The sequence below is a fragment of the Panthera leo genome, chromosome B3 (genome assembly GCF_018350215.1).
Source record: "Panthera leo isolate Ple1 chromosome B3, P.leo_Ple1_pat1.1, whole genome shotgun sequence".
NCBI lineage: Eukaryota > Metazoa > Chordata > Mammalia > Carnivora > Felidae > Panthera > Panthera leo.
The window spans coordinates 47,217,550-47,240,387 of NC_056684.1; the positions used below are offsets into that span (position 1 = coordinate 47,217,550).

Below are 22,838 nucleotides of genomic sequence, written 5' to 3' on the forward strand. Positions count from 1 at the left end.
TTGTCTACAATCACTCTGTTATTTTAGCTTCCTAGTGACTTGCAAAGGACACTCCCTTTGAGAGTATTCTACTTGCTGCTCATCTTGCTTGCTATTTTTGTGGATAAACTGGAGAGAACAGTTTCTCTATGATTCTAACCCCTGACCTTTTCCTAACAGGCTCAGCTCGCCAGTAATCTCTTAGATGATAGTTTTCCAAGTTACTCATTTTTGCCATTCTGTATTTATTTCTGCAGAAATATAGAAACTTGTATTTGTCCTCTCTTTCCTATTTAAAAAAAAAATCTTCCATTTAGTCACCCTCAAGATTTTATATTCTGACCTTCTCTATTTAATATTCAAACCAAGTTTTATATAGTATATACATGAAAATGCTAGATCATTGGACATGTTTTAGTGGCCTTTGTGGTTCGGGAACATGTCAGGATATCTACAGTCATCTCAAGGGCTGCCCCTGAAATTTCAAATTTACTACTAAAAATAACTCAAAATTAACATTAATTTTTAAAAAGTCATTCCTGGGGCGCCTGGGTGGCGCAGTCGGTTGGGCGTCCAACTTCAGCCAGGTCACGATCTCGCGGTCCGTGAGTTCGAGCCCCGCGTCAGGCTCTGGGCTAATGGCTCAGAGCCTGGAGCCTGTTTCCGATTCTGTGTCTCCCTCTCTCTCTGCCCCTCCCCCGTTCATGCTCTGTCTCTCTCTGTCCCAAAAATAAATAAATATTGAAAAAAAAAATAAACAGTGAAATGACTTATTTAAAAAAAAAAAAAAAAAAAGTCATTCCTAACAACATAAAATCCCATAAAAATTTTGGGAGAAAGAAGGCATAATTCCTGAACTATAGCCAATTACCAAATGAAAGGCTACAGAACTCTGCCTATCTGCAGCAAAACAAGAAAAGGTGGATTCTAAGCTGCTTTGATTTATCTCATACTCCAAGTTCCTTACGGGGGTAAGAGCAAAAAAACAAAACAAAACAAAACAAATTTGATGCCTGCCTGGGGTGGTAAATACACTTTGAAAGTTTAACTAAAAAGCAAAGAAATTATGTGATAAACCATAATAGCTTTTGTGGGGAAAATATATACATACTCAAAAACAAAGGACAAAGGACAGCGTAGCATTTGATTAAGAAACAGACTGTGTCATCAGCCTACGTATGGGACTATAAGCCAGTTATATTCAAAATGAATAATGAATACATGCCATGTTCAAAAAGATATTAAAATTTGATGTTCAGAAGATGTTTTCAAATGCTACTGAACAACAACAAAACTTTAGGCAGAATTTGGGTCTAAAAAAGCCATTTGGATTTTTTTCTGGTGATAAAAATCTTGAAAGTGTCTTGCTTCTTACTTCAGAATTCTGCATCTTCTGCAGTATATTAAAAAAATTATCTATGTCTGAAAATACTAACACCAAATTAAAAAATAGATACTAAAGAACAAAGAAATTTCTTTACATCTGAGAAATGCTTCAGAGGGACATAAAGATAAAGATGTTAAACAAATGATAAAAATAGGTATAGGTTTCTGATAATTCAGAAAACAAAAATAATTAAATTAATTAAAATTTAATAATTTAAATTAAATTAAAAAAACAAAAAATAATGAATTCTAGGTAGCAGAATTTTGTTTGTCAAAGTTTCTCTCCTTTTGAAGGTTCCTTTTCTGAAAATAAATGATCTCTAAACAACAAGAGCAGTTACAATTTACCACTCATGTCAAGCATATATATTATATATGCAAGTCTAGGTAGCATAATACTTTGTATCTGTTAGTCTAACATTTATCTCTGCTTATGTTTTTAAACCCTTGCTTGCTTTCCAGCAAAATTTGGTAAAAATGAAATGCTAAAGTTCTTCAAATTTCAAGCTGTACTGGTAAGAACTAGAAAAAATAAAGAACCTTTATTGAGTGTCTATTATATGCTGGACACGTGTTAGGCACAGGATACCTACACACTAATATTTTAGATAGGCATTATCTCCTTTTTTACAAATAGAAACTTGGCGATTTAGAAAACTTAAAAGCAAGTTATCCAAGGTTTTAAAATAAAAAGCAGCTGAGGCCAGATAAAACCCACGATCTGCTGGACTGGAAAGTCTGTGCTTTTCTACATCATCCTTTCAGATGCTGATAAGTTCCTTAAAGGAACAAAGCCAATTAAAAATAAATTTGATCAACAAAAATGTAATTGACAGAATAAACTATGGTTTAAATTTAATATACTGAACAGGATAGGATGTTTTATGAGTAAACCAAGATATGTAATATGTTTTAACATTCATAATAAACAGAAAATGGTCTTTGATATTAAATTAGATAGTAATCTTGGCTTTATGTGTGATCTTGGGCAAGTTACTTAATATCTGAGCCTCAATTTCCTCATTTTTAAGACGAGTGTATTTAGTTATCTTAAAGAGGTGTGGTGCAAAGATTAAAGATTAAGATAATACAGATAATGGTTAACATAGATCCTTATACATGTAAGTCCTGCACCTCTAACAGAGTGAGGCTGTAAGGGATGTTAACAAATACACGACAAATGTTTCAATTTTTTTTCAAAAATTACTAGGATAAAACCACAACTGCCCCCTACCACTATCCAGTTCTTCACAATCTCCTTAAATGTTGTATCTTAGTACAAATCTGATACAGATAAAAAACTGGTATACACATAAGAACAAAGTTGGGGGGCTAAGAGAATGGGAGAGGAGGTTCAGGAGCCCTAAAAAAGGAGGAAAACACCCCACAAAGTCAAAGTCCCATGCCTTCTGAAAGTCTCCCAGATAAACCTTAACAATCACAAATGCCACCTATTATTTATCAGCCAGGATACTTTAGGACTTTATCTAGCATAGACTGTTATGACAGTTTATACCTTTTCATATCAGAACTGATTTTATATGTTCCCCAGTCCTCCTCTGGAGTGGTAAAGTGGGTCTGCAAGAGGACAAGTTGTATTTGGTATAGAATACAGTAATGCTGTACTTCTAGATGTGTCCTGAGCATGTGTTTATTTTTTTTAGGTCTATGCCTTTTACCTGTCTGTTCATTCTCCCTCCTAACAGAAGAATTGCTACTCATCTTTCCAAACACAGCTCAAATGTCAACTCATGAAGCCATCAGTGCTTCCCAAGGTAGGGTTCATTCTACTTACCCTATGTTTCCAGAGTCTTTGGTATACAGCTTTACTTGCCTCACTGCAATATAATTAATCACTGAATGCTTGTATCTCATACTATATGGGAAGTTCCCTGAAGGTAATGATGGTGTGTGTCTATGTTAGACTTTTCAATATCTAAGCATCATTCTAATGTTACTGTTACAAGTCTACTTTGTCCAATATTTCAACCTATGTAGAAAAGCAAGTGGAAAATTTAATGTGCTTAAGGACATCTCTTTATTTTTTTTTTATCAGTGGGAAGAAAACTATGCCCACTGTGCTTTCCGATTATGTATTGGGTACATCAGTTTTAAAACCATAAGTACTTAGCATTTTTACACCTGAAAGGAACTTCAGATTTCCCACTTCAGATTTTCTACGGACTGACAAGTCCAGGGTCATACAAATAATCACTAACTGAGCCAGCACATTTGAGCAGATCATTCTCTTAACCTTACTAATCATGCTGCTTTAATGTTGCCAACAAACACTTACTGGATCTTAATCCACAGACAGGAATTACCATTCAGTTGTTATGCAGAGAGGAATACAAGAGCTGAGGTTTGTGCTTATGAAACCTAAAATTGTATCATGGTTCACAAAAAGAAAAGGCCAATGCTCTGTGGTCAACTGTATAGATTATTAATGTTTTGCATGTTAAGTAACGCTGCCTCTGGTTTTCTGCAGCAGTATGAGCAGTACAATATTAACCTAGCTCTTCTACTGTTTCTTTAGTAAAAAGGTAACATGTATTTTAAAGATGATTAAAGATATTTTGGATAAACAGCAAACTGTGAAATCTGAGATGTTACTGTCAAGTTTCTAGTTTGGTTTAGTAAGTATAATATTCAAATGATCATGAAATAAAATATACACAGTCCACTTTCATTTTTATACCTTTTTACAATGTACATTAAGGTCTATAAATTACATTTATTTCAATAAAAGGATTCCAATAGAAAACTGTAACTTTAAATTCCCATTTTCTTTAGATACCGAAAAGGTAAATAGTGTAACCATAAGTATTCCCAAAAGTTTATTATTTTGGGAATATTTATCAAAGTATCTTAAAAAAATTTTTTTAAATGTTTATTTATTTTTGAGTGAGAGAGACAGAGAGAGAGACAGTATGTGAGCAGGGGAGGGGCAGAAGAGAGAGGCAGACACAGAATCTGAAGCAGGTTCCAGGCTCTGAGCTGTCCGCACAGAGCCTGACATGGGGCCTGAACTCAGAATCGTGAGATCATGACCTGAGCCGAAGTCGAGTGCTCAATCGACTGAGCCCCAAGGTACCTATTTTTAAAGTTAAAAAAAAAATTCTCTTTAAAAAACTTAAGATTTCAACATAGCATTTAATTTAAAATATACTTTCATTAATTAAAATGCATTTATTCTTTATATATGCTTAATGACATTCAAAATGTTTAAATACTATTTTCATCATGGTTTCTGAGTAGTGTGTATTTGATGCTGATATTAAATATAGAATTGAAAACACTGAATTCTATTCTGTTCTGTACAAATATCTAATAAATCCTGAGTAAGGTAATTGGTAACACACTACATACTTAGGCCTGGCTTGTAAAATTTTCTAATGGTTCTCAAAGAAATTAAAGTTCAGAATTCAGTGGCTTTCCCCTTCTCTGTGGCTGGTCCTGACACATGAAACAATACAGAGAACTACCTCCAAGTAGTGACCGCTGTTATGATTAGGACTGGAAGGAATTCCCGTTACCTCCAGTGTCTATTCTTTTTCCAGACTGCTCTAGTTTGCCCTTTTGTTTTAAACATGAAAAAACTATGAAACACTGAAAATATACTGTTTCTTAAAATCAGTGTTAGGCTAAGAAGAAATGAGATGAATTTTTCATTTCCAAACCTTGTATTTTTTTTCACCTGTGTAGTCCTGGTAAATATTAATATGTAATTTAATTTTTATTACTTTCATAGAATTATGCCAATAAATTACAAGAAAATTGCACAGTTACATGTTTTAGCAGTTCTGTCAGTTTTAAATATGATTTCTGTTAATCTAGCAGAAATCATCTGTTATACTGTTGAACCACCTACCCCTCCACAGCATACAACTGTTAAAATGTAAATTGCCCAACTATTTTTAGCTGTTGTTGAAAAAAAATTCCTGTCTTCGGGAATAATGATTTGAGGCATTGTGTTCATTTTGTTTATCAAGCAGCTATTCAGCCTCTAGTGGGCCCAAGTGCTTATGCAAGCAAAAGCTTTTAAGAATGCCTGCAGCTGCAATCCAACCTTCCAGGTAGGCTGCAGGTTCAGAGCACAGCTGCCCTAGGCTGCATAAAACTCAGTCCATCTGGAACTGAGTTTCAAAGAGGATTTCAAATCTGAGTTTTCATGTATCACACGGAAGAGAAGGCAGGGGGAAGAACACAGGAAAGAAGGAAGGCAAACAACCAAAAAGATGATATCTCTACTTCAGCCTTAATAAAAAATAGAGCTCAGACCCATGCTGCTCCTTCTAGATTACTACTTGCCAAGCCGGATATTCCATTCAGTGTATACTTCGATGAGCTGTGACTCATCCAGCAGCACCTGCGCCCATGTGTTAAGTACTGCCAAATAAAAGCCCAACATCCATTTACACAACAAAGAGATGTACCCTACAAGGCATGGGGCCTCAGTCCAAAAGCCCCACTCCCCATTTGTTCAAAGCAAAGGGAGAGAGGAAAAAGATTTCCCTTCTCACACCAGAGATTTTTAAATGTAGGTGGATTTATGATGTAGGTTCATTTACAAATACTTTCACTCTTTAGAAGAATAAAATATATTTAATAGCACAAACACCCCTACAGTATTAGATTATCACGGCCATTAATGACTGTTCACCAAACCTTTCCAACCTCCTTCATGCAAGCTCTTTATTCTCAAAGGATACATTTTTTGAGCAAAGAGGGATCAACAAACTAGTTGCTTGAAAGCTTTCCTGATGCTAGGCTGAAGTTAGGAAAGGCTTAATGAAGGCTTTAAAATCCACAAGGGCTTCACAATGAACATCTGACTCGGTGATTTATGCATATTAATAACTTCAGTCCTACTGAGGCAAGCTGAGCCGAACATGTCCTCCGAATCTTAATGTCTTTAGCTCCACTGGGATTATTACAAATGTAAATTTCTAAGATTCTCAGCTATTAATCTCTGTCTGTCCTCCTGTTCAGCAACATAATGACTAATTAAACATCAAAAGACCTGTACAGGAGATCTTCTTTGACAGCTACCGGCCCAGTCCTCTTCCCAAGAGGGGAATTCAAATGACAGGGACATGGAGTAACAGCATATGAGTAAGCTACAAATTACTGCAGAGAAATCTAAAAACCTAACATTAAATGTGGATTTATCTCAATCAATGATTCTGTTGAACAGTGAACAGTTACTATGCGAAGTGTGCCTGCTGACACCAATCAAATAATCCTTACAGCCAGCAAATACTGAATAGCTGAAATCAGTTGTTTACCACAAAGTCAAAAAAATGGGTACTTACTGAAGAAGGCAAACCAGGAGGCACCTTTCTGACTTTCTTTGCTTGCAAAGGATCTGCATATGGAAAACAATGTATTTCATCAGCATTTATATTAGAAAACATCAGACTTCAGGTGAATAGGAAAGAGTTTTCCCTTCTAGCGCTTTTCTGGCTTTCCAATATTTAGGAATAAGCAAGGGAATATAAAGATGAGGGCTTCATTCTTTCTAACTGGTTCCTGGGCAAAACAATTCTCCTAATGAAGTGATATATTTTGAAACACATATCCCATAAGCTTAGGAAGATGAAAGCAAACAAAGCAAAACAGGAAAGAAAATAACAAACCAATAAGCATGTGTGAGGGAAGGGAATTAACATTTCTTAGGTACCCATTTAGGTGCCAGGCTCCACACTAGGCACTGTCATTTGCAGAGGGGCATCTGGTATAACAGGTCACTTTAATAGTAAAACTGTTTAACAAATTTAGTATCCACAACACATTAAGAGTTAGGTTTAAAAGCATAGTCAACAGCCTGAAAGTTAATGCTATGCTACAACTATGTTAAAAATTTGAAATAAAATTTAATAAATGAAAAATTATGGTTGAAATTATGTCAGAGAAATGTTACATAAACTATTACATACAGGCAATGTCATATACAATGTCATCCAGGATTCTGTAAGAATATCCACTGTTTGACAATGTGTGGTTGCAGCCCCTGGGTGGCCCAGTGGGTTAAGCCTCCGACTTTGGCTCAGGTCATGATCTTGCAGTTTGTGAGTTTGAGCCCCAGGTCCAACTCTGCACTGACAGCGCTGAGCCTGGAGTCTGATTCAGATTCTGTGTCTCCCTCTCTCTCAGCCCTCCCCTGCTTGCACTGTTTCTCTCTCCCCTTCCCTCTCAAAAATAAATAAGCATTAAAAAAAAACCCCACAGTGTGTGGTTGAAACTTCAAATTCAGCACTGATTATTGTGTCATTTATCTTGGATGGATGTTTCTTTATAAGACTTAAATAATTTATTGATATAAATTAGAAAATGAGTATTTTCAGATACCCAACCAGCCTCACTTGGTATTTCGATTTTACTCATCTGTAAAACTTAAGATTTAAAACTTGTCCATCTTATTTACTGTAAAAAAAGGTGGTAAGTACAGTTTTCCAATCTTACACAAATAATGGATGAAACTCAGGATTTTTCAGAAGCGTTCACTATTAACAAGGCTGATGTAAAGTATACTATTTTTGCAAACTGTAAAAATGAGAATTAAACATGCATGATATTTTCCTGGGTCATAAATGATACGACATAATAAGACACACGGTTGTTTAAGAAAGAATGAAATTCATTTAAATTAGGGCTGGGAATCTTTACGGTGACTATTCCAGGAAGCTGCAAAGCTAAGAAAGCAACTTTATAAGCATGTGTAGCATGTGGAAAAAATTTATACAATACAAAGGGGGGGAAAGCATTCATTACCATCTAAGTCCCTACACCAAGAGGCAGCCTATATTTCCTTGAAACAAAAGTGCCAAAGATAAACAACATCTGGCACACTCTGTATTTATAAAACTTAGAAGCAAATTTTTTTGTTCTTTGTGAGGCTTTTCTAGAACCCAACTCTTTACAACTAATAAAAACAGCATCCCTTGAGCAAAACTCATACTCCATGCCGAGAGAGTCAACTGAACCGCTCCTGTCAGTGGGGAGCTCATCAATCTATTTTGGATTAATTACCACCAGAAGATGTTGCTATTTAGTTTAGGACAGTTTTTTCTTCCAATGTGAATATAAATTTTTCTTTTATATTTTTATCTCACCATTGGCTGTCACTACACAATTACTTGTATAATGTCGTATTTAAAATCATGAGTTCGGGATTCATAGTTCACTTCTGAGGGGTTGCAAACTGTAACAGTTAAGAGAGTAAGCTGGCTGGATTCAAATTTCAGCTGCACCATACAGCAGCTATGTGAACGTGGGCAAGTTACTTTTACCCTCTTTGAGCTTCAGCTGCTAAGATGTGAAAAGGGAATACCACCTTTTAGAGTTATTGTAATAAAGATAATACGTGAAAGATGTTCAGGACAGTGTGTAACAGACAGTGACAATAAATTTTAGCTGTTATGATTAGTTTATATTAAATTCTGTGGCAAAGTGTTTATAAATTAAATAGCTAGATGCTGTTTTGCAAAATGTTGATTTCCTAAAGCATCTAACTAGCTTGAGAAGATGCTGAGGTGGGTGTAGATGACCTCTGAAGTCCTTTCAACTCTGAGATTTTAGGAATAACTGCAACGCCAAGAAAGAGTGGCTGAGTGAGAAGTAACAATGAAGAATGGAATGATAATAATGATAAATGTTATTCATATAGGAAATGAGTGGGCCTCCCTGGGTACCGAGCCTCAGCTCAGTTGCTTAGCTTCCTGAACTTTTAGTAATAGTATATTGGTCCATATTAGTGCTTTTTGTTATAGTATGTGCTTACATAACATACTAACAAGATATTTCTCGAGAGTGACACTGACACATCTAGACTCATGAATGTTCCTACCCTAACTCATTTGATAGGAAACAAAAGTCATAAAGATGGAGGAAAGATGCTTTACAATTTATCATTTCTTTAGTAACAAACAGTATACTGGTCTAAATCATCTGGGCTTACTTCATCAATACATATACTAAATCACCCATAATGCTGAGAGGGGGGCACATCTAGTCAGAGCTCTCTATTCCAAACATGACCATCTTTGCCCTTTTATACCCTCAAGCATACTCTAGACCCAGGGACTAGGGCTACTGCACAAAACTCTAGGTTTGACAGAAGGTAGATACATGAATTGAAAGCAGTCAACAAGTATTTGTGGAATAAATAACTATGGCATAGTTTCTTTTAGTGGGCTATATTTATTTCAAAAGCTGCCATATCTTTGATTATAAACAGCCTGTACAACTTCAATTTTCTTGTACAAAGGATTCCCTGGTAGGAATCACCAAAAATACCCACATTTAAACACTGCTTGGATAAGGTGTTAAGAGTATACCTGAGGCTTGCTGCAGCAGCAACACAAAACAGACTGGCCTGGTTAGGCTATGTACAAGACATAAAGAAGGGAGCTAAAGAAAATGAGAGTTCAAAATTTAATAGGTGCAGAGTTTCCTATTGAGGTGATGTTTTGAAAGGAGAGCGAGATGACAGCTGCACAGCACTATGAATGTACTAAATATCATTGAATTGTGAATTTTAATATGATTGATTTTATCTCAACGTTTAAAAAACTGGGGAGTAGAAGCAACTAATATGCAAAAAATATTGGACGTGGAGTCAGAAAATCTTAATTTTATCCTGGGGAAACCACCTACTAATTATATGAATGTGTCCTCCTGAGCCTCAGTTTATGTTAAATCTAGTATTACATCTACTGACTAGCAGGTCTGTTATACTAATGAGATGAGAAAGTATATAAAACCACTTTGTAAACTGTTCAGCATTATTATCAATCTTAGTAAAAAATAAGGTGTTAATATTAGCACATAACATTTTTATTATAATAGGAAAAACCAGTCCCATTTTCACTATTTAGTTCCTCTTATGGTGACCAAACAAGAGTACTAAATTGATTTTTTATTAAGTATCTAACAGATACATCATTTTATGCAAATAATCTCTACTATCAACATGATACCTAAGAAACCAAATTTCTTCTAAATAAAAGTACAGCCAGAAGTAAAGACTAAGGGGTTAAAAAAAAAAAAAAAACATTTGTTAAGACAGGGTTTGTTGTACAACGCACGCTTACCAAGTGCTGCAGAGTCATGGAGTGGTCTTCTCCTGGAACTTGTAGCAGAGAACGAGTAGTATGGTGTTCCAGGTTTTCCTGAAGAAGACAGCTGTGCTGGGCTTCCAAGCCCTAGATCTTGTCTCAGGAGACTAGACTATAAAACAAAGCCAAGGAAACAAGTTATTTTCCCACTGATACCAACTCAAATGGGAAAATGTCACCACTTCTGAGTTATTCAGATGGTTATTCAGAGGATGCTAATGCCTTCAACAATGCCTTGAATTAGATGCATCTAATAAATATTTGAACGATGGTTTATTAGAACATTGGCTTAAACCTGTATTTCCTCGGGGCGTGTGGAGTGGCTCAGTCAGTTAAGCATCCAACCTCGGCTCAGGTCATGATCTCACGGTTTGTGAGTCTGATCCCTGCATCCAGCTCTGCGCCGAAAGCTTCGAGCCTGCTTCGGATTCTGTCTCCCTCTCTCTCTCTGCATCTCCCCTGCTCTCTCTCTTTCAAAAATAAACATTAAAAAAATAAACTTACATGTTCTCTCTTTCCTCATCCTCACGTTACCTAATTCCTAGTAATTATGTAGATCTAAACAATCTTAAGGTTGAAACACACTTTAGTTACTATGTGGTTTCACCCTTTAATCATCAAGAAGACTTCTGAAAAATGACCACCAAGTCTTTGCTTGAATGCTTTCATGACCATACAAGGCAGTCAATTCTGTTCTTTCTTCTTTTTTTTCTTTTAGGATAGTTTTCATTGTTTGAAGACTGCCAATATTTTCAGGACAAGCCATTCCTGTGTCCTTCAACTGTGCTTCATGACATGGGGGTTTGAATGTAATCCTCATCATCTCTGACATAAGACCTCTGGATTTATCTTCAGTTTGTCAAAGTGTCTTGTAAAATGGAATGGACGACAATGCCCCAGATGTGACCTGATTAGTGCAGAGTCATTTTCAACACTACATTTAAACAACCCATTTGTGCTAGCTCATATTAAGAGGTTAGGAGTGATCACACGCTGTTACTCTTTATTGCATATGTTGCTATTAAGTCTTGTCCCTCCAATGGTTACCTTTTTCAGTTGTTTTTTTTAGTTCCAAGTACAACAGTTAACATTTACCTGATCAAATTAATCTCGTTATATTTTATCATTTCTATCTGTTTTAGATTCTGAGTCTGTTAACCAATGCATTTGCTAGCCTTTTTAGTACTGGGGCATAAAAAATGGGACCAAAAGAAGACATGAGGATGACAAGCCCGAGGAGATCCCTAAGGTATGCTACAATGGCATGAAACTTTATCAAGTGCTTCACTGAAACCCAGAGATTCAGCAGCCCTGACCTACTAAACCAGTGACCCTATCATAAAGCAAATGAAGTTAACTTGGCAGAATTTGGTTCCAAGCCTTCTGGTAGCTGAGGGGAAAAGATTTCAACTGGAAAAGGTGCTGGATACAGTTGAGCGGATGCTCTCATGTGAAAAGGGCTATTGATTCCTCTGATACATATACTACTCTCCTACCCCATATTTAATACCTGCCATGACCATACTCATGAATATCAGAAAGGTACTAACAAATAAACCTCCGCTCTGGTCAGAAAGAATCAGTAGAACTTTGTAATAGAAGTCATCAGTAGCCCAGTTCCTGCCTCTATTCTAATAATCAAGAAAAACTCTCTTTTCAGTTTATCACGCTATTTAATGATTTTAAATAACTTGTGTTTCAGCTTTAAAAAGGCACAAATTCATATAACATAAAGATAACCACTGCAAAGTTTCCAACTAGTGATATCTGGTATATTCATTATATGACCATCACCATCTAGTTCCAGAACATTTTTATCACCTCCAAAGGAAACCCTGTACCCATTAAACAGTTACTACCATTCCTCTAGCCTCTGCAACCACTAATCTGCTGTCTCTATGAATTTCCCTATTCTGAGTATTTCATATAATTGGAATCATATGTGACCTTTTGTGTCTGGCTTCTCTCACTTCACACGTTTTTGAAGTGTATCCACGTTGTAGTTTGTATCAGTATTTCATTCCTTTGTACGGCTGAATAATATTCCATTGTATAGACATACTATAATTTGTTTATTCATTTATTCACTAATGGGACACATTGGTTGTTTCTCGCTTTGGACTACTGTGAATAGTGTTGCTATGAACATGTGTGTATGGGCATTTATTTGAATACTTGTTTTCAATTCTTTTGGGTAATATTTAGGAGTGGAAATGCTGAGTCATATGGCAATTCTATCTTTAACTCTTTGAGGAACTGGCAAACTGTTTTCCACAATGGCTGGGCCATTTTACATTCCCACCAGCAATGTATGAGGATTCCAATCACATCCTTATCAACACTTCTTACTAGTTTTTTGTTTTTAATTGTAGCCATACTAGTATGGACTAGTATCTTATTGTGGTTTTGACTACCATTTCCCGAATGATTAATGATGTTGGGTATCTCTTCATGGGCCTGATGGCCCTTTGTATTGTCTTCTTTAGAAAAACATCTATTCAAGCCCTTTGACCATTTTTAAATTGGGTTGTGTTCCTACTGTTATATTGTAAGAGTTCTTATACACCGGGGCACCTGGGTGGCTCAGTTAAGCAAGCAACTCTTGATTTTGGCTCAGGTCATGATCTCACAGTTTGTGAGATCAAGCCCCGTGTTGGGGTCTGTGCTGACAGTGCAGAACCTGCTTGGAATTCTCTTTTTCCCTCCCCTGCTCATGCACGTGTGCTCTCTCTCTCAAAATAAATAAACATTACAAGAAAAGAGTTCTTATACATTATGTTTTGAATACTAGACACCTACCAGACACATGATTTGCATGTCCCATTTTGTAGGCTGTCTTTTTACCTCTTAATGTCCAAGTTTTTAATTTTGATGAAGTTTAATTTATCTTAATTTTTTTCTTTTGTCATGCTTTTGACGTCACATCTAAGAATCTAATGCCAAATTCAAGATAGTGAAGACTTAACCCTATATTTTTTTCTAAGAGTATATAGTTTCAGCTCACACCTAGATCACTGATCCATTTTGGGTTAATTTTTGTATATGGTTGGTAGAAGGTAGAGGTCCAACTTCATTCTTTTGAATGTGGATATCCAGTTGTGTTAGTACCATTTGTTGAAAAAAGTAATATTTCCTTATTCAGTGGTCTTGGCATCCTTTGCTGAAAATCAATTGCTTATAGATATTTGGGTTTATTTCTGGACTCTCAATTCTATCTCATTTGTCTGTATGTCCACCTTGTACCAGTTCTATACTGTAGCTTTGTAGTAAGTTTTGAAAATGAAAAGTGTGTGTACTCTAACTTTATTCTTCTTTTTTAATACTGTTTTCACTATTTGGGGTTCTTTGAAATTATACAGAAAATTTCAGGATCAACTTTTCCATTTCTGCAAAAAGATGCCACTGGAATTGTGATAGGGGCTGCACTGAATCTGAAGATTGCTTTGGGGAGTTTTGCCATCTTAACAACATTAAGTTTTCTGACTGATGAACACTGAATCTGTAATTTCGGTCTTCTGTAATTTCTTTTAGCAATGCTTTGTAGTTTCCAGTATATATGTCTGACACTTTGTAGTTAAATTTATTCCTAGGTAGCTTTATAAGAAGTTTATTTGAGAGAGAGAAAGTGTGGGGCTTGAACTCATGAACTGTGAGCTGAACTGTTCGGCTTGAACTGTGAGCCAAAATCAAGAGTCAGATGCTAAACCCAATGAGCCACCCAGGAGCCCCTATTCCTAGGTATTTTATTCTTTTGGATGCTAAATGGAGTTGGTGGCTTAATTTTATTTTTGGTTTGTTGATTATTAGTGTACAGAAGTACAACTAGTTTTTGATCTTGAATCTTGCAACTATAGTAGATTTGTTTATTAGCTCAAATAGCTTTACGGTGGATTCTGTATATATAAGATCATACCATCTGCAAAAAGGGAAAATTTTATATCCTTCCTTCCACTTTACTTTTTTCATTCCATGAAAGAATGAAAATAAGGTGAATGACATTTCATATTCTGTTTTCTGGGCACAAACTCTTTATCCTAAGTAAGAAGACCTTGTTTGCCCTGCATCTAAGCTGAATTACAACTCCCAAAGGCTATTGGATGTTAGAAATTGGAAAGAGAATGGACAGGCCCCTAGAGAGAGGGTTGACAATTAAAGGCTAAATCCAAAAAGGAGTGTGACAGATTCAAACTGTATTAATCTAAATCAAGAATAAATAGAAAAATGCCAACTTATTCTGAAAATGATTCAGCAGATGTGTATTTGTGTGTATAAACTCATGTGTAGGATACAAACACATACACATACTAAGTGAAAGAAAAGGAATGTGTACGCACAAATGTGGTGAAATACTGATGAAATTTCATTAAGAGCGCATAAATATTCACTTTATTATTCTTGTACCTTTTCTGTGAGTTTGTAATTTTTCAAAATAAAAAGTTGGAGAAAATCAGAATAAATATCAAGGATCGACAAGCATACTTACAAATGTACCATCTTAGTTAATATTTACTGCAATCTTATTATATAAATTATATGTTATACAGATAACAAGTAGTACAACCCTAATTTGAATCTATGTCTGCTTAAGAGTTTCCTTCTTCAGTATGAAGAAGACTTCTACAATAGTTCAGGAACCTAATTACCATATGTAAGACCATGAACTTCAAAACATTTAAGTGACCTGTAAATGACTTTGTGGATTATAATCCTAAAGCTGTATTATCTATAGAATACATACTGGTAGATTCTGTACACATGCATGGAAGAAAGGAAGAAGAATAAAATTTTTTAGGAGAAAAGTTTACTTTTACCAATAACGTTAATAAACCTTTCTCCTTAGTATAGGTAAATATGGAGATACAGTTAGCAAATAGTCTGTATTCTTGTTCCATAGTGAATATTAATGCTAAAAAAACAAAACCCATAGAAGATGTTCTTCACTTAGTTGTCTTAATCATAGAAATAACCATTTTTCCCTGTTCAATTTGTATCTTGATCTATATGTAGGAGAAATTGTTTCTTTTTAAGAACACAGAATATTTTATCCTATTAATTAAAATGAATTGTTCAGTACTACAAGAAATACAAAAGAAGTTTAAGACAATGTTTTCTCCATGAGGACTTGGCAATCTAGGAAATAATACCCATGAATCTAATGGAAAGTGATTAAAAAAAAAATCAAGGGCTAAACTATATGAGCCTAATATTTTGATATTATATCACTTATAAAGTATTTTTCTTTTCTTTGATTCTTCAAATATTTTGGTAACACTAAAGCACAAATAATAAACTAGTTTATTTCTCTTAAAATAAAATTATGTATCAGTTCATATTATTGATTTTCCTGCCTGCTTAAAAACTAACGAGAAGCATTATTGATTGCCACTGATCTTGTCCTGAAGGTACAAGCAAAAAGAATACACAATCCCAGAGGATACAGAACTAGGCAAAGCAGTTTTATTCTGCCAAGCCATGTTATTCAAGGCAGAATTAGTTTTCCGAAATGACAGAGCACTACATTTCTTAACACAGTCTTAGAAAATAATCTTTTTAATAGTCATCTAAAACCTCAACTGTGAAAAATGTATCTAATTACTGAAGAATAATCAATTAAGGTTCATCCCAGAAACACTAATACAGCCTAGATTATTGTATGAAAAACTACAGTAAAGTTTCATTTTAAATTATGTATGACAAACCTCTAGCGTATAAATAAAAACTCCCATTTCTTTATGTGGAATTTTAGTACCCTATGTATAATACATGTAATATATGTAGATATATACACACACACACGCGCACATATATGTTATATATATTATAATACATATATAATATATAAATACATATATGTAATATATATTATATATATATTATATATATATATATATATAATATATATATATTCTTTCTCCCTCTTCACATGCCAAGAAACCCTGACTCTAAAATGTTAAATTGAAAAGACTATTCAGTGTAAGTCTTCATGGTGACCAAAAAGTAAAGGAGAGGAATATAGTAGTGAGTTTGACCAACATCATTTATTAATGTAACTTCTTAAGTATCTTGGAAGGTACTCTAAATGTGATTTCATAGGAAATCAGAAGAATATCCTATATAAAAATGGTGGGGTTTAGCAGCCCAGAGGATTCAGAACCACAATGCAGTAATTTGGATATTCTTTACCCTTAAAAGGGAAAGTGTCTGAAATCTTGATAAACATAAACTTACTTCCTCAGAACTGCTTTTAACCATTAAATGGCTTGGCCCAAACAATGTACTAAAATATAATTTCATATCCATTTATAACTTCAGATTAAATAAGGACTTATTAATTAATAAGGTTAAATTAATTAACACTATATCAAAAATTGTTAGCCTCATTTTATGACTAAAACTTTGAAGCACTAATTCATTACTGATTTGTTTTCTAGAAAAATAAGATACAAAGTATGTTATAGTTGCACACTGTAAAAAATGTTTAATATTTAATATGGACTCATGGAACCTCTGCTGTGTACATTTTACAGAATTCTTTAATTTTATGTCTATATTACAGTCCTGAAATGGTACGCAGTTTTAATATATAAAGGCAAGCAGCTGTTCTCAGGTTTGTCTTCTTGAGAGGAGAGTGTACTAATTAAAACAATAAAAAAGTATAGAACGCAATCATGATAAAACAGAGAAAATAAACTATTAAAATTTCTCAGTTGAATTCTTTAAACGGTACCACGTATTTCCTTTGTCACTGAGGGATGAAGAAACAAAATCGTTCTGAGAGCAGAATCAGTATAGTATTACCATATTTGTAATTGTTTTTTTAACTGAGAAATACCACAATACAGTTTAGCTGTAAGTCCACTCACTTAAGGTTTCCGAGATTAAGACAGGGAAGTGGAGAGTGACAAAGAAGCCACTCATGATCAAATAAAAAACTCAGAGGGTAAAGGGGTACTCAGGGCAAAATATAAACGTAGGGCTTTAATATTATATCAGTCTTCTGTTAATTTTTTACAAATAATTAAAAAAACAGACTAATAAATTTTGAATTTGGAAAATACAGATATTGTGAAATAATTGTATTATGATGCAAATTCATTTACATTGAAATTCCAGGGATATGTTAGCAATTATCAGCATGTTGTTAAAGAATTCTATCCTGAGAATCTCATTAGATAGTGATGCAAACTACAGTTGTTATCATTCTGAGAACAAAGGGATCTTGAATGAGTAATCAATAGCAACTGGCAGAAAATGAGACATTAATTATGATCCTCTCTAGTGTTTTGTCTAAGGCAAGATTTCATTAAATGCTTTGTGCAACCTGAATAGTTCCAAGTCATTACCAACACTTTGGACAATACATTAATTGAGGGGGAGGGGAGACTATACAGGGAAACAAAGTAAAAGAAAACCTGAGATGTTTCTATTCCTTCCCCCAGGTCAATAAAAACATACCAACCACCACTAGCCAACTGTTATGCTTGTTCTTTTACAAGCCCTAAATCTTATAATCTCAACATGGTCTCTTGAAAATTTAATTATCATTTTCTATACTTAAAGTGTCAGGCAGGTTTGAGAAGATAATGACAGTCATCCATCAAACACATGCTGCCAACGCAATCAGCCCAATCTTTAAGAAACTACCTATGTACTATTAAATCAGTAAAACATGGTAATCTTAGCAGTTTGAGTTTCCCAATCTCCTTTAATTATCAGTAACAGAGGGAAATTTTACCATCTTAATGTATCATTTTCACTAATTTTTGTCTGAACTTTTCTCTCAAATCCTACATCAGCCAATGAAAAGATTATTGAGTAGGAAGAAAATATGGGATAGAGATCAACAAAGGAAGACTTTGGGGAATAAAAAGAAAACTATAATGAAAACCATTAAAAACAATTTTAATACACCCAGTATTTAAGTAATTACAAATATGCAAAAAGAATGACTTTCTTTTAGGTTTTTATAGGCTTCCATAAAGAGAGTGCCTACTTCCAAATGCTATAAGGGATTTCTTGAAAGCAGACTCTCAAGAGGTCAGCAGTGAGCATACTCTAAGCCCATCTTCTTCCTAAGTGAGTTTTTCTGAGTGTCTGAAGTTAGAAACTTCCTTGTTAAATAGGGTTCTCTTAAGTCTTCCTGCAAAGCTACCAGTGTGCCTTTGAACCTTTTATTTTATTTATTTATTTTTTGTGTGAGTAAAAAGGAACGTGCTCTGTGAGGTGCTAACCCACATTAAAAGAACAGGAGATAAAGAAGTATCATTTCTCTTTTGCTTTTGTGGAAATGGTATTATGGAGTCCTAAGATTTTCAGCAGAGTTGATACTAAGAAGTCACTCCTTTTCCCTTTAATGCCAGTAAATGAGTACCTTCTCTTCCCAGTCCCTTGTATTTTGAAAAATACAATTAAGAATAACATAAAATACAATACAGTAGTAGGCATATAGTTAGGTATGAAATACTTTTTGAACTGAAACATCCTATACTGGAACATCTTCAAAAAGTTAAGCTTTTTATTTTGGGAATTTTCAAATATAAACAAAAATAGAAAAAACCCTCCAATATAATGAACCTTCCTATACCTTTCACCCAGCTTCACTTAACTTCCAGTATTCTGCTGCTCCTGCTTTACTTATTCTACCATTATTCACTTCTTGTTATACAGACCCTACAATTGACAACAATATCTTATAATCATGTAATGCCCAGGCTGTGGTCACCTCTTTTTTCATTTTTCCCCCCTGAGATGGTGTCTAATCTCTAGCCATTATTTAATATACTCTTTTCTTCTGAAATCAGTTTGCAAAAGGATAAACTGACTTTTAAAAAAATGTTTATTTTTGAGAGAGAGAGAGGGAGAGAGAGCGCGCGCGCGCAAGCAACTGAGAGGCAGAGAGAGAGGGGGACAGAAGATCCAAAGTAGGTTCTGTGCTGATAGCTTTGGCACTGAAAGCAGCGAGTCCAATGTGGGACTCAAAGTCACAAACTGTGAGACTCGTGAACTACGAGATCATGACCTGGACACTCAGCCAACTGAGCTACCCAGGCGCCCGAAGAATAAATTGACTTTTATTACTTATTTATTTTAATATTTATTTATTTATTTTGAGAGAGAATGTGCAAGCATGCATGCGAGCAGGGATGGGGCAGAAAGAGAGGGAGAGAAAAAACTTAAGCAGGCTCTACAATGTCAGTGCAGAGCCTGATGCAGGGCTCAATCTCATGAAGCTGAGACTGTGACCTGAGCCGAAATCAAAAGTCCGAAGTTTAACTGACTGAGCCACCCATGTGCCCGTAAACTGACTTTTAAACAATGTATCCAAAGAGCAATGAGTACCACCAAAAGTATAATTAGCAAGTTTTATGGAGAGAACAAAAATGAGGTTTTTTTCCCTGCCAAATACCTATGCATCATTTCTCTCTGGCCTTTTAATCAAAGTAGGAAATTAAACTTGCCTACTGCCTGATACTTTAAAATGAGACTTTCCTTCCACAAAGTAATTTATTTTACCTATGTTCCAGACTCAGAAGCTGCCTCTGCAGGTAGCTGATGGCTTATTATCCTGGTAATATATTTCCTTCCTATATCACAGGATTCAGATTCAAACATATTCTGAATACCTACTGAATACCAGTAGGCATAGCCTCTTCACAGGCTACTTAATGAGGTAATCATCTCTTGGAGAGCTTCGACACTGATCCATAGCCACTTTTATGTCTTTTTAACATTCCTGACTCCAGGATTCCTCCTATCACCATCAACTAATCTACTTTTTTTTTTTTTTTTTTTTAAAGGTAGGCCCAGGCCCAATGTGGGGCTTGAACTCTGTACCCTGAGATCAAGAGTCAGATGGATGCTCTGCTGACTGAGCCACCCAGGTGCTCTTTCCATCAACTAATTTACTGCCAAAAGGATGCTGTAGGTACTGGAAACCCCTAACTCCTGAAATTTTAAGTCCAATATTCAACTCTGACATGACCTATTTTTTTTTTCAATATATGAAGTTTATTGTCAAATTGGTTTCCATACAACACCCAGCGCTCATCCCAAAAGGTGCCCTCCTCAATACCCATCACCCACCCTCCCCTCCCTCCCACCTCCCATCAACCCTCAGTTTGTTCTCAGTTTTTAACAGTCTCTTATGCTTTGGCTCTCTCCCACTCTAACCTCTTTTCTTTTTTCCTTCCCCTCCCCCATGGGTTTCTGTTAAGTTTCTCAGGATCCACATAAGAGTGAAACCATATGATATCTGTCTTTCTCTGTATGGCTTATTTCACTTAGCATCACACTCTCCAGTTCCATCCATGTTGCTACAAAGGGCAATATTTCATTCTTTCTCATTGCCATGTAGTACTCCATTGTGTATATAAACCACAATTTCTTTATCCATTCATCAGTTGATGGACATTTAGGCTCTTTCCATAATTTGGCTATTGTTGAGAGTGCTGCTATAAACATTGGGGCACAAGTGTCCCTATGCATCAGCACTCCTGTATCCCTTGGGTAAATTCCTAGCAGTGCTACTGCTGGGTCATAGGGTAGGTCTATTTTTAATTTTTTGAGGAACCTCCACACTGTTTTCCAGAATGGCTGCACCAATTTGCATTCCCACCAACAGTGCAAGAGGGTTCCCGTTTCTCCACATCCTCTCCAGCATCTATAGTCTCCTGATTTGTTCATTTTGGCCACTCTGACTGGCGTGAGGTGATATCTGAGTGTGGTTTTGATTTGTATTTCCCTGATGAGGAGCGACGTTGAGCATCTTTTCATGTGCCTGTTGGCCATCCGGATGTCTTCTTTAGAGAAGTGTCTCTTCATGTTTTCTGCCCATTTCTTCACTGGGTTATTTGTTTTTCGGGTGTGGAGTTTGGTGAGCTCTTTATAGATTTTGGATACTAGCCCTTTGTCCGATATATCATTTGCAAATATCTTTTCCCATTCTGTTGGTTGCCTTTTAGTTTTGTTGGTTGTTTCCTTTGCTGTGCAGAAGCTTTTTATCTTCATAAGGTCCCAGTAATTCACTTTTGCTTTTAATTCCCTTGCCTTTGGGGATGTGCCGAGTAAGAGATTGCTACGGCTGAGGTCAGAGAGGTCTTTTCCTGCTTTCTCCTCTAAGGTTTTGATGGTTTCCTGTCTCACATTCAGGTCCTTTATCCATTTTGAGTTTATTTTTGTGAATGGTGTGAGAAAGTGGTCTAGTTTCAACCTTCTGCATGTTGCTGTCCAGTTCTCCCAGCACCATTTGTTAAAGAGACTGTCTTTTTTCCATTGGATGTTCTTTCCTGCTTTGTCAAAGATGAGTTGGCCATACGTTTGTGGGTCTAGTTCTGGGGTTTCTATTCTATTCCATTGGTCTATGTGTCTGTTTTTATGCCAATACCATGCTGTCTTGATGATGACAGCTTTGTAGTAGAGGCTAAAGTCTGGGATTGTGATGCCTCCTGCTTTGGTCTTCTTCTTCAAAATTACTTTGGCTATTCGGGGCCTTTTGTGGTTCCATATGAATTTTAGGATTGCTTGTTCAATCCTAAAGCATTCGAGAAGAATGCTGGTGCAATTTTGATTGGGATTGCATTGAATGTGTAGATAGCTTTGGGTAGTATGACATGACCTATTTTTACAACACCATAACTTCTTTACTACTTACTGCACTTTTTTTTTTGTCTCAAGATATCCAGTATCTTTTTGTTTAAAAACAATTTTTTTTAATGTTTACTTATTTTTGAGATACAGAGTGCAAGCAGAGGAAGGGCCAGGCCCTTCCTGAAGCAGGCTCCAGGCTCTGAGCTGTCAACACAGAGCCTGATGTGGGGCTTGAACTCACAAACTGTGAGATAGTGACCTGAGCTGAAGTTGGACGCTTAATTGCCTTGAGCCAGCCAGCCTCCTCATGTATCTTTTTGTTTTTAAATGCTTAATTTTGAGGGTGAGTGCACGTGCATGCAAGCAGGGGAGGGGCAGAGACAGAGGGGGACAGAGGATCCGAAGCAGGCTCTGCACTGACAGCAGAGAGCCCAACGTGGGGTTAGAACTCACAAACCACAAGATCATGACCTGAACCAAAAGTCAGATGCTTAACTGACTGAGCCACCCATGCATCCCTCAAGATATCCAATAGCTTGACCTTCCTCCCACACCCCCCCCCCCACCCCGTCCCTAAGTTTAATTATGGTTTCATTTCCTTCCTTTGAAAACTATCCCACATAGTCTATCACTTGAACCATTATCTCATTACTACTTCAATTCTTCTATCCTTAACCATTTACCAGCTATGAAACCTTGGATAAATTACATAATTCCTGAGGCTTCAGGTTCCTCCGTTGTCAAATGGAGAAGAATAACAGCAACAGC

General features: G+C 35.8%; 1 protein-coding gene across 11 annotated transcripts in view; it reads right to left on the bottom strand.

The window, feature by feature from the left end:
* TCF12 (transcription factor 12) overlaps positions 1-22,838 on the bottom strand; it is a 376,270-nt gene that overhangs the window by 74,652 nt on the left and 278,780 nt on the right. For all 11 annotated transcript variants that reach the window (XM_042941923.1, XM_042941925.1, XM_042941924.1 and 8 more), the window contains 2 exons: positions 10,461-10,596; positions 6,681-6,733 (listed from right to left, as the gene is read on the bottom strand). In XM_042941923.1, coding sequence (XP_042797857.1) covers positions 6,681-6,733; positions 10,461-10,596 — 189 coding nt within the window. The remainder of the gene's footprint in view (positions 1-6,680; positions 6,734-10,460; positions 10,597-22,838) is intronic.